Source organism: Palaemon carinicauda, chromosome 9 (genome assembly GCF_036898095.1).
Source record: "Palaemon carinicauda isolate YSFRI2023 chromosome 9, ASM3689809v2, whole genome shotgun sequence".
Classification (NCBI taxonomy): Eukaryota; Metazoa; Arthropoda; class Malacostraca; order Decapoda; family Palaemonidae; genus Palaemon; species Palaemon carinicauda.
Window position 1 is genome coordinate 149,701,277 of NC_090733.1, and position 12,500 is coordinate 149,713,776.

The 12,500-nt window shown below is 34.5% G+C and overlaps 1 protein-coding gene across 2 annotated transcripts in view; it reads right to left on the bottom strand.

Moving 5' to 3' along the window:
* LOC137647268 (Y+L amino acid transporter 2-like) overlaps positions 1-12,500 on the bottom strand; it is a 99,530-nt gene that overhangs the window by 28,493 nt on the left and 58,537 nt on the right. For both annotated transcript variants that reach the window (XM_068380664.1, XM_068380665.1), the window contains one exon: positions 2,801-3,022. In XM_068380664.1, the coding sequence (XP_068236765.1) occupies positions 2,801-3,022 (222 nt within the window). The remainder of the gene's footprint in view (positions 1-2,800; positions 3,023-12,500) is intronic.

Genomic DNA, 12,500 nt, shown 5'->3' on the forward strand with positions numbered 1-12,500 from the left:
CCCAGTGAGGAAATATAAAGAAATCTTTGAGGACTGTTTTCGGATATAGAGGAGTAGGGAGAATATAGTGGTAGTGTGATAAAGTTAAAAGATAAGTGAAGGGAAAACAAAGAGACCGAGGTGCAGTTACATGACAGAAGAGAAGAAACGCAGATAGGTTTGCAAAAGGATGAATGGAATAAAGAAAAAGGTGGGGAAAAGGAGGAATAAATTGATACAGGAATAGCCCTAATTAAACTCTGAAATAATTCTTATAAACCTAAGGAGGAATTTATAATTCAAACTCAAAATTTATAAATCTAGAACAGCATCTATAACGTATACAAAGCTTCTAGAAGACTAAAATTACTGCCAGATCTTTGCTCAGACAACATCCAAAACGTTTAAAACGCTTCCAAATGGCTAAAATTATTACCAGATCTTTGCTCAAACTGCACTTATATTGTTTAAAACGAACAATTCCAGATCTATAGCTGTAATCCCATTTCAAAACCTGAAGAAAAAGTTATAACCTAACTAAATTTCTATATAAAAAAAAAATTTGATCAAAGATTAGTATTTAAAAAGAATATTCTTAAACACAAATAAGTCGGTAAAAAATTCTAAGACCCTGATCAAGTCTTCTAACACCGAATCCTTTTCAAAATTTAATCTTCCAATACCAAATCCCTTTCAGATTTTGATTAGAAAAATCTTCCAATCCCTATAAAAAAATATTTTATTCTAAATCTTCCATTTTTTTTTTTTTTTTTTTTTGGTTAACAAAACTCTTTCAAATCAAAACCTCAAATCTTGTATAAGAATGTCTTCCAACACGAAATTATGTATCTTTTCATAAATATACCAATGTCAAAAAATTACACAGAAAAAACCAACAAGTAATAAATTAAAACTATAAAAACCCTGCCAATTTCGTACCAAAATCTAAAAAATCAAAACACGACTACTCATGTTCTCTACATAAATCCTGTCAATTTCGTACAAAAGTCTACACCGTCAAAAGAGGCCAACACACATTTTCTACAAAAATCCCTGTCACATTTTCTACAGAAATCCCTGTCAATTTCGTACAAAAGTCTACACCGTCAAAAGAGGCCAACACACATTTTCTACAAAAATCCCTGTCAATTTCGTACAAAAGTCTACACCGTCAAAAGAGGCCAACACACATTTTCTACAAAAATCCCTGTCAATTTCGTACAAAAGTCTACACCGTCAAAAGAGGCCAACACACATTTTCTACAGAAATCCCTGTCAATTTCGTACAAAAGTCTACACCGTCAAAAGAGGCCAACACACATTTTCTACAGAAATCCCTGTCAATTTCGTACAAAAGTCTACACCGTCAAAAGAGGCCAACACACATTTTCTACAGAAATCCCTGTCAATTTCGTACAAAAGTCTACACCGTCAAAAGAGGCCAACACACATTTTCTACAGAAACCCCTGTCAATTTCGTACAAAAGTCTACACCGTCAAAAGAGGCCAACACACATTTTCTACAGAAATCCCTGTCAATTTCGTACAAAAGTCTACACCGTCAAAAGAGGCCAACACACATTTTCTACAGAAACCCCTGTCAATTTCGTACAAAAGTCTACACCGTCAAAAGAGGCCAACACACATTTTCTACAGAAATCCCTGTCAATTTCGTACAAAAGTCTACACCGTCAAAAGAGGCCAACACACATTTTCTACAGAAATCCCCGTCAATTTCGTACAAAAGTCTACACCGTCAAAAGAGGCCAACACACATTTTCTACAGAAATCCCTGTCAATTTCGTACAAAAGTCTACACCGTCAAAAGAGGCCAACACACATTTTCTACAGAAACCCCTGTCAATTTCGTACAAAAGTCTACACCGTCAAAAGAGGCCAACACACATTTTCTACAGAAACCCCTGTCAATTTCGTACAAAAGTCTACACCGTCAAAAGAGGCCAACACACATTTTCTACAGAAACCCCTGTCAATTTCGTACAAAAGTCTACACCGTCAAAAGAGGCCAACACACATTTTCTACAGAAACCCCTGTCAATTTCGTACAAAAGTCTACACCGTCAAAAGAGGCCAACACACATTTTCTACAGAAATCCCCGTCAATTTCGTACAAAAGTCTACACCGTCAAAAGAGGCCAACACACATTTTCTACAGAAACCCCTGTCAATTTCGTACAAAAGTCTACACCGTCAAAAGAGGCCAACACACATTTTCTACAGAAATCCCTGTCAATTTCGTACAAAAGTCTACACCGTCAAAAGAGGCCAACACACATTTTCTACAGAAACCCCTGTCAATTTCGTACAAAAGTCTACACCGTCAAAAGAGGCCAACACACATTTTCTACAGAAACCCCTGTCAATTTCGTACAAAAGTCTACACCGTCAAAAGAGGCCAACACACATTTTCTACAGAAACCCCTGTCAATTTCGTACAAAAGTCTACACCGTCAAAAGAGGCCAACACACATTTTCTACAGAAACCCCTGTCAATTTCGTACAAAAGTCTACACCGTCAAAAGAGGCCAACACACATTTTCTACAGAAACCCCTGTCAATTTCGTACAAAAGTCTACACCGTCAAAAGAGGCCAACACACATTTTCTACAGAAACCCCTGTCAATTTCGTACAAAAGTCTACACCGTCAAAAGAGGCCAACACACATTTTCTACAGAAATCCCTGTCAATTTCGTACAAAAGTCTACACCGTCAAAAGAGGCCAACACACATTTTCTACAGAAACCCCTGTCAATTTCGTACCCAAATCTCCCCAGTCAAAAGACGAAACATCCGACTTACAGATGACGACAGCTGCGATGAGTCTTATGGGAATGTCCGGAGGGGAGTCGCAGTTGGCGAACAGCGGCTGAAGGATGTAATTTGCGAAGGTGAGGGCGATGACTGTGTTGCCAGTCGGCATGATGATCACCAGCGCCACCCACAGGTACAGGAAGGCCGGCAGAGGACCGAACGCCTCGTGGATGTAGGCGTAGTCTCCTCCACTCTTGGGGATCATCGTTCCTGTAGAAACATAAAAAGGATAATGACGGGATTTATTTGAATTTAGTAACGCCCTGTAGAATAAGAAATAAAATATGACTGACTTTGCATGAATTTAATAACGTCCTGTAGGAACAGAAAAAGGAAAATGGAAGAATGTGCATGAATTTAATGACGCCCTGTGCAATATAAAAAAATTCATAACTGACTTTGCATGAATTTAATAACGTCCTGTAGGAACAGAAAAAGGAAAATGGAAGAATGTGCATAAATTTAATGACGTCCTGTATAATATATAAAAATTCATAACTGACTTTGCATAAATTAAATTCCTGTAGGAACAGGAAAAGGAGAATGGAAGAATGTGCATGAATTTAATAACGCCCTGTACAATATAAAAAAAAATTCATAACTGACTTTGTATGAATTTAATAACGTCCTGAAGGAACAGAAACAAGAATAATGACAAACTTTGCATGAATTTAATAACGCCCTGTACAATATAAAAGAATTCATAACTAACTTTGTATGAATTTAATTACGTCCTGTAGGAACAGAAACAAGAATAATGACAAACTTTGCATGAATCTAATAACGCCCTGTACAATATAAAAAAATTCATAACTGACTTTGTATGAATTTAATTACGTCCTGTAGGAACAGAAACAAGAATAATGACAAACTTTGCATGAATTTAATAACGTCCTGTAGGAATAGAAAAAATATATAATGACAGAATTTGTATGAAATTACTAAGGTCCTGTAGGATATAAAATAAGGATAGTGATAGGATTTGCATGAATTTAATAACGCCATAAAGAATAAAAGAAAATATGACTGACTTTGCATGCATTTACACACGTCCTGTAGGAACAGAAAATAAATATAACAGAATTTGTATGAATTTACTAAGGTCCTGTAGGATATAAAATAAGGATAATGACAGGATTTGCATGAATTTAATAACGTCCTGTAGAAAATGAAAAAAAAGATGACAGTGCATGAATTCACTAATGTCCTGTAGAAGACAAAAAAAGGATAATGACAGACTGTATAAATTTGCTAACTTCCTGTAGAAGATGGAAAAAGGGGCAATGGCAGACTAGGAATTTGCTAACGTCCTGTAGAAGATATAGAAAAAAAAAAAGAATGCGACAGACCACATAAATTCACAAACATCTTGAGAGATAAGAAAGGGACAGTGACATAATTTGCATTAATTTACTACCACGTCTCAGAAAGGTTGGGAATTGGATCTGTTTCCGGGAAAATCCAGTGGGAATTTATTGGCAGGGTTTTATGTATCCAGTGGTTAAAAACGGCTGTGTTTACGTCCCTAATGTGGTGTAAAAACGTATGAGGCTCGCATTCGCATCCTTGAAATAGGTTGCAGAGACTCGGTAAGTTAATACCCTTTGTAGCACCTTACACGAGGTATATATGAAACATACACACAGATGTAATACAGTATATGAATATATGAAAACAAGTGTATATACAGTATATATATATATATATATATATATATATATAGATATATATATACATATATATATATATATATATATATATATATATATATATATAGAGAGAGAGAGAGAGAGAGAGAGAGAGAGAGAGAGAGAGAGAGAGAGAGAGAGAGAGAGAGAAAGCTACAACCTTAGTCTAAGGTTGTAGCTCTCTCTCTCTCTCTCTCTCTCTCTCTATCTATCTATATATATATATATATATATATATATATATATATATATATATATAGAGAGAGAGAGAGAGAGAGAGAGAGAGAGAGAGAGAGAGAGAGAGAGAGAGAGAGAGAGAAAGAGAGAGATAAGCTACAACCTTAGTTGGAAAAACCGGACACTATAAGTCCAAGGGCTCAAACAAGGAAATAACAAGGTAAGAAAAAGAAATAAAGAAATATATAGATTAGTGTGCCTGAGTGTACCCTCAAGCTAGGGAACTCTAACCCAAGACAGTGGAAGACCCTGGTACAGAGGGTATGGCATTACCCGAAACTAGAGAACAGCGGTTTGATTTTGGAGTGTCCTTCTCCAAGAAGAGCTGCTTACCATTGGTATAGTCTCTTCAACCTTTACCAAGTGGAAGCCACTGAACAATTACAGTGCAGTAGTTAGCCCCTTGAGTGAAGAAGAATATTTTGGTTATCTTAAGTGTTGTCAGGTGTATGAAGGAAGAGGAGAAATGTGTAAAAGAATAGGTCAGACTATTCCGTATATGTGTAGGAAAAGGGAAAATCAGCCGTAACCAGAGAGATTCAAAGTAGAACTATCTGGGCAGTCAAAGGTTCCAATGACTCTCTAGCAGCAGTATCTCAACGGGTGCCTGGTGCATTGACCAGCCTACTGTCTAATATATATATATATATATATATATATATATATATATATATATATATATATATATATATATATATATATGAAACCAATTATGTGATTCCCATATGAAGGAACGATGCAGAGGATGAATCCTACAATCGCAAGCCTTCCTCAAGTGATGCTCACTGGGAACACGTTAAAGCTCCTCACTCATTTATTTATCAAAAAGTTCTGCTTTAACTCTTCTTCAAATCAATTTTATGTATCCATGGCTCTCCATTCTTTCCATATGATCAAACCATCAAAAAGACTGATCTATTCTTGTTGTGTATGATAACCGCTTAATTTCATTATAACCTTATATCTGGATTTAACATACTCTGACAGCCAATAAATGGACATTTGGAATAAGAGAATGGGTCCCTAGCGATCGCAAAAGAATAACGAGATGGAAGAGAAGACGATAGATTGACGAATAAGAAAATTGTCTTCAAGTCTCATAATCGGCTTTGTTTCGAATCACACTTGAGAAGAGTTTTTCAAATCAATTACCTCCGGATTTCAAAGCATATTAAAATAATATGAAATAATAACATACGCTGAGATGTCACAGTGGTTATTTATAACAAATGATAATAGAAAGCCAATATAGAATTTAAACTTGTGAACTAATAAAAGGCAAAACGAAACCATCACCACGGCGTAGCCAAGACCAATCTTCTGCAGATTCGCCCACACTAAGTTATTGCCCTACATAAATTAGCGCTTCCCTTTGAGAGAGAGAGAGAGAGAGAGAGAGAGAGAGAGAGAGAGAGAGAGAGAGAGAGAGAGATCCAACTACGCAAGCAGAGCACCTCGCCCACATAGTGACATTGTTTTGCTCACAAGTGCGAAGTTATATCAATTATTATTATTATTATTATTACTATTATTATTATTATTATTATCATCATAAACATAACAATAATAAAATGCCTAAATATGGCCAGGTCCTTCAAAGCTGTTTAATCGTATCGGTAACTGGATCAAACTTAATGAAACTCAATGCTCTAAACATAAAGGGCATCTAGCATGTTAACTTGCTTAAATAAAAGAGGATACAAGTATTTTGAAGGATTGCCGAATAATGAGGAAAAAAAAAACCAAGAGCTAAATTTCTTGTTTTGAATATTGTTTGGATCTTGCGACTTTATAAAATCATCTTGGAGGAAAAACACAAAGGATGTGAGGGTTGTTAAGGTTAATCTAAATCTAAGTATTGAAGTGAAATTGACTGGTGAAGATGTAAGGAGGAAAATTAAAATGATGAAAACTCTAAATTAATGAGATGTTACATTCTACTAATACTACTATTTACACCAAGTAACACCAATGTGTAGAATATCTATAAAATAGTAAAAAATTAGCCGAGTTTGTGCTTGCAAGACAGCACTGTAGAAGGATGACCAAGATGAGTATTGCATGTTTCGATGAAGGAAACTGTCCAATGGAATGAATGGAAAAGAGCATCATCCCTTGTTGTTGATCAAGATACATCAGAGCGTCATACCAAAAGGTGTTAATTATGAAGTAAATAAAAGGCTTGAGAATAATCTTATAATTTGCATAAGAAAAAAAAAATAATGATAGAATTTATTCAATGTTATATTGAGTGTTTGAAAATTTATCTTGCAGATCAGAGCTTCTTAAGAAACTATTGCGTCAATAGGCGTAGGAGGAGATGATGATGAAGAAATATGATTAGTTTTTTTAACGGCAAAGCCAAAACACTAAACAAATTGAGACTAAATACAGCTGTGTTTAGTGTCATTTTAAACATAACTGTAATAAACAAAGTACCTAAAATAAACAGAAAATAAAATATTGCCTTGAAGGATATGCCAAATCATCACGAATTCAACTTATCTAAAACTAGCTTTCCACAATATTATTCTTGCAGTAGTTAATGAAATCACCCTCAGTATTTTGAGATTCACTACAATTTTTTTTTTTTTTGTGCTCACAAGGATCACAACCGGCTGTTAGCCATAAAAACACAGCTTACTAAATGTAAGCCTGGCCAGATGGCCTGAACTCGAAAATGACTTTAACAAAACCCTGGGTATTCAAGTCATATCATTCATTCAAGTAATGGACTGAGTGCTTCATTGGAATTTATGAAGATAACTTAGTTTCAATGCATTTTGCTTCTCTCTCTCTCTCTCTCTCTCTCTCTCTCTCTCTCTCCTCTCTCTCTCTCTCTCTCTCTCTCTCTCTCTCTCTATATATATATATATAATATATACTCTCTCTCTCTCTCTCTCTCCTCTCTCTCTCTCTCTCTCTCTCTCTCTCTCTCTCTCTCTCTCTCTCGCTATATATATATATATATATATATACTGTATATATATATATATATATATATATATATATATATATATACTGTATATATATATATATATATATATATATTTATACATATATATACACATGTATATATATATTTATACATATATATACACATGTATATATATGTATATATAAATACATATATATATATATATATATATATATATATATATATATATATACATATATATAACTTTGCCAGCCCTGTATCTCATTGAAAAATTATATCCTTACATCAGGAAAATAAACTTAAATTGGACCAGTTAATTCTAACATTCAATTTGTAGGCACATTGAATCACACGAAAACCCCCACACACATTACATCATTTACTGTACTTAAGCTCATTGGGTCATTGAACTTATGCTTCTTCAACACCAATTAATTTCATGAATTTGACTTTGACCAGACAATAGAAGATAATAAACAGAGCCTCGTGAAAACATACTAGATTGCACCACATAGAGTAATGCTAGAAAGGGTTGAACTAAGGAGGATTGAGCTGTTGCCATATTTCTTATACCAATTTATTGTTTTCCTATGTCTGACCAGCTTCATATGAAACGTGGCAGCGTCGCTAGTCATAAGCAAATCTTAACTATTTGTGGCGAATGTTTTTATGTTGAACAAGTGAACAAAGGTCTCATTTTATATTGTATATATAAAATATCTCTTTTATTGTTTTTACTGTTCTTGAAATGTTACTTTAATTGTTCATTAATTATCTTGTAAATCCTTTCCTTCCTTATTTCTTTTCCTCACTAGGCTATTTTTGCCTGTTGGAGCCTTTGGGCTTATAGCATCCTGTTTTTCCAATTAGGGTTGTAGCTTAGCTTGTAATAACAATATAGCATAATGAGCAATCACAATCAACGGATATCTATAGAAACTGTCGGTATGGAGTAGATGAATGCTTACACAGATGGGAATTAATGGTTAAAAAGAAAAATGTATATGTATAGATGTACCGCATGTTAGAAACATAAAACCTCTTGGTCAATTCTGCAAAAGAAATGTTCGGACAATTCTGGGTCAATAATAATGATAACGAGAAAAGTAGTATATAAGCTATTGACATTATTATTATTCTTATTATTATTATTATTATTATTAGCTAAGCTACAACCCTAGTTGGAAAAGCAGGATGCTATGAGCCCAGAGGCTCCAACAGGGAAAATAGCCCAGTGAGGAAAGGAAAAAAGGAAAATAGAATATTTTAAGAATAGTAATAACATTAAAATAAATATATCCTATATAAACTATAAAACTTTAACAAAACAAGCGGATGAAAAATAAGATAGAATAATGTGCTCTAGTGTACAGCCTCAAGAAGAGAACTCTAACCAAAGGACAGTGGAAGACCATGGTAAAGAGGCTATGGTACTACCCAAGACTAGAGAACAATGGTTTGATTTTGGAGTGTCCCTTCTCCTAGAAAAGCTGCTTACCATAGCTGAAGAGTCTCTTCTACCTTTACCAAGAGGAAAGTGGCCACTGAACAATTAGTGCAGTAACCCCTCAGGTGAAGAAGAATTGAAAAATTGCTTGACATTAATGGAATAGAAAATTTTTAGACATCCAAAAAGCCTTTGGAGTACTTTAAATATTATAGGCCTTTCAATTAGCATGTATGATTATGCAACTAAGCTCCAGAAAAGTTTTACATTTGTATTTACATAACCAGAGTGAGATAGATTCTTTTTTTTGCACATCAATTCTAACCAGAGATAGAGTAATAATAATTTTGGCAATAAATCCAATTAATCTAATCTAATCAATGTTATCCTATTACAGATATCGGTAACCTCTTGGTCATTACCTATTGCAAACAAGTTTAAACAATATCGTTGCTATGAGCCATTTGAATCCTTACAAATCAAATCTTAGTCTTATGTTTTAAAATCGAATATCAATTCTAACAAGTGTGGATAATCGGCAATGAGTCATATCATTCTAATCTAATTAATGTTAATCCTTTCATAGATAATGACAACCTTTTGGTCGTTACATATTGCAAACAAGCTTCAACAATATCGTTGCAATGAGCCATTTAAATCATTGCAAATCAACTCTTAGTCTTATGATTTAAAATCAAATTTATTTTTATTGGACAAAAATACCTCTTGGTCGTTACATATTGCAAAGAAGCTTAAACAATATCGTTGCAATGAGCCATTTAAATCCTTGCAAATCAACTCTTAGTCTTATGATTTATAATTAAATCCCTTTTAATGGGATAAAAATAAACTTCTAAATCAACCCTAATACCATCACAAGCTTAAGTAATATCGTTGCAATGAGGCCATTTAAATCATTGCAAATCAACTCTTAGTCTTATGATTTATAATCAAATTTATTTTTATGGGACAAAAAATAAACTTCCAAATCAACCATCACAAACTTCAACAATATCGTTGCAATGAGCCATTTAAATAATTGCAAATCAAATCTTAGTCTTATGATTCAAAATCAAATCTATTTTAATGGGATAGAAATAAACTTTTAAATCAACCCTAATCCCATGATTTGTATCACAAGCCCTTTGCAATGAACCATTAAAACCCTCGCCATTCAACCTGGCCAAACCTCAATCTTCCACTTGGGCCCTTCAACTTATTCTTTCAAATTCAATTCGAGTCACTTGGACTGCATCCGCAAGGAAGCGACTTAACTGAATGGGCTCACCGAATAAATGCTGAATTAATTCATCCACGACACTATTCTGGTCTTCATTCAGGTTCTTGTGGCGAAATAGGACATTTACTGAAAGATCTTAAAGTGCCCTCGCAGGAGCGGCTTTCATATTTGATGAATCTCCCCGTAGCGACGTCCAATAGAAGGCCCTACAGCCTCGATGGAGGGTAGATTAGAGTACAATGGAGGGGTCGGTCTTGTTTCAATAAGGTAACAATTCAGAGATGAACATAAAGAGTAAGCGGTTTATGCAACAGAAAGGGGAAGGATGATTATACAGATACTCTATGTGAAATAATTGGTGAACGGCAAAGGAAAGCTTCTCTTGAACAAGATCCTATCTTATCTTGTCTCTCAGGTAACCTTGAACTAGATCATATTTTATCTAGCATCTCAGGCAACCTTGAACAAGATCATATTTTATCTTGCATCTCAGGCAACCTTGAAAAAGATCATACCTTATCTTGCCTCTCAGGTAACCTTGAACTAGATCATATCTTATCTTGCCTCTCAGGTAACCTTGAACTAGATCATATCCTATCTTGCCTCTCAGGTAACCTTGAACTAGATCATATCCTATCTTGCCTCTCAGGTAACCTTGAACTAGATCATATCTTATCTTGCCTCTCAGGTAACCTTGAACTAGATCATATCCTATCTTGCCTCTCAGGTAACCTTGAACTAGATCATATCCTATCTTGCCTCTCAGGTAACCTTGAACTAGATCATATCCTATCTTGCCTCGCAGGTAACCTTGAACTAGATCATATCCTATCTTGCCTCTCAGGTAACCTTGAACTAGATCATATCTTATCTTGGGTCTCAGGCAACCTTGAACAAGATAATATCTTATCTTGCCTCTCAGGTAACCTTGAACAAGTTCATATCTTATCTTGCATCCTCAGGCAACCTTGAACAAGATCATATCTTATCTTGCATCTCAGGCAACCTTGAACAAGATATCTTATCTTGCCTCTCAGGCAACCTTGAACAAGATCATATCTTCTTTTGCATCTCACGTACCCTTTGAAAAAGATATCTTATCTTGCCTCTCAGGCAACCTTGAACAAGATAATATCTTATCTTGCATCTCAGGCAACCTTGAACAAGATATCTTATCTTGCATCTCAGGCAACCTTGAACAAGATATCTTATCTTGCATCTCAGGCAACCTTGAACAAGATATCTTATCTTGCCTCTCAGGCAACCTTGAACAAGATCATATCTTATTTTACATCTCACGTAACCTTGAAAAAGATATCTTTATCTTGCCTTCTCAGGCAACCTTGAACAAGATAATATCTTATCTTGCATCTCAGGCAACTCTGAACAAGATCAATTGGCAATATGACGAATTTCATATTTTTAATCAGGGAGTTCAAAAAATTCTCAAAATTCTATTGGGGTAAATGACTATCTTATAAAACCCTATCAACCCCACTGACTAAATAAAAAAAAAAAAAAAAAATATTACGTCCTCTGTCCAAAAAAAAAGATATAAATAAAAATTGTTTATTAACATTTAGAGACAAAGTCAAAGAAAAAATCGACTATCTTACGATAAAAATTTGCTTAAAAAACTATATTTACGAAAAAGGGGTCCTAAAATAGTTTATCTGGGAAGCCTAATACGAGGCAACGGTTAAAAAAAAAAATTATCTGAGAAACTTATGTAGCATAGGCCTATACCAAAATGGCCCCTAACCGACAACTGGCTTTTAAAACACTATACTTTGAACAGAAAAAAAAAATTATAGGAAATTTAGTATCATATTTAGTCAGTGAATTTCAGTCTAAGATACTTTAAACCATGTTGCCAACGAAGTAGAACCAGATATTTTACTTTTGCAGTCTAACAATAATCTGTAGGGTTGCCACGATCTCCCACTAGCCAAGAACTTAATATCTTAATTCTTAAGATGTAAAATTATGAAGCCCTCTTTAGGAGGTCCTTCTACTGGGGCATTTTGTCATAAGTTTACAAAGTTTTACTTTTCATCATTAATTATCTAGACAAAAATCTATCCACTAGTTGATTTATCTTAATTACTGTATTATTCCCTCCCCACTTAAGAGTAAGA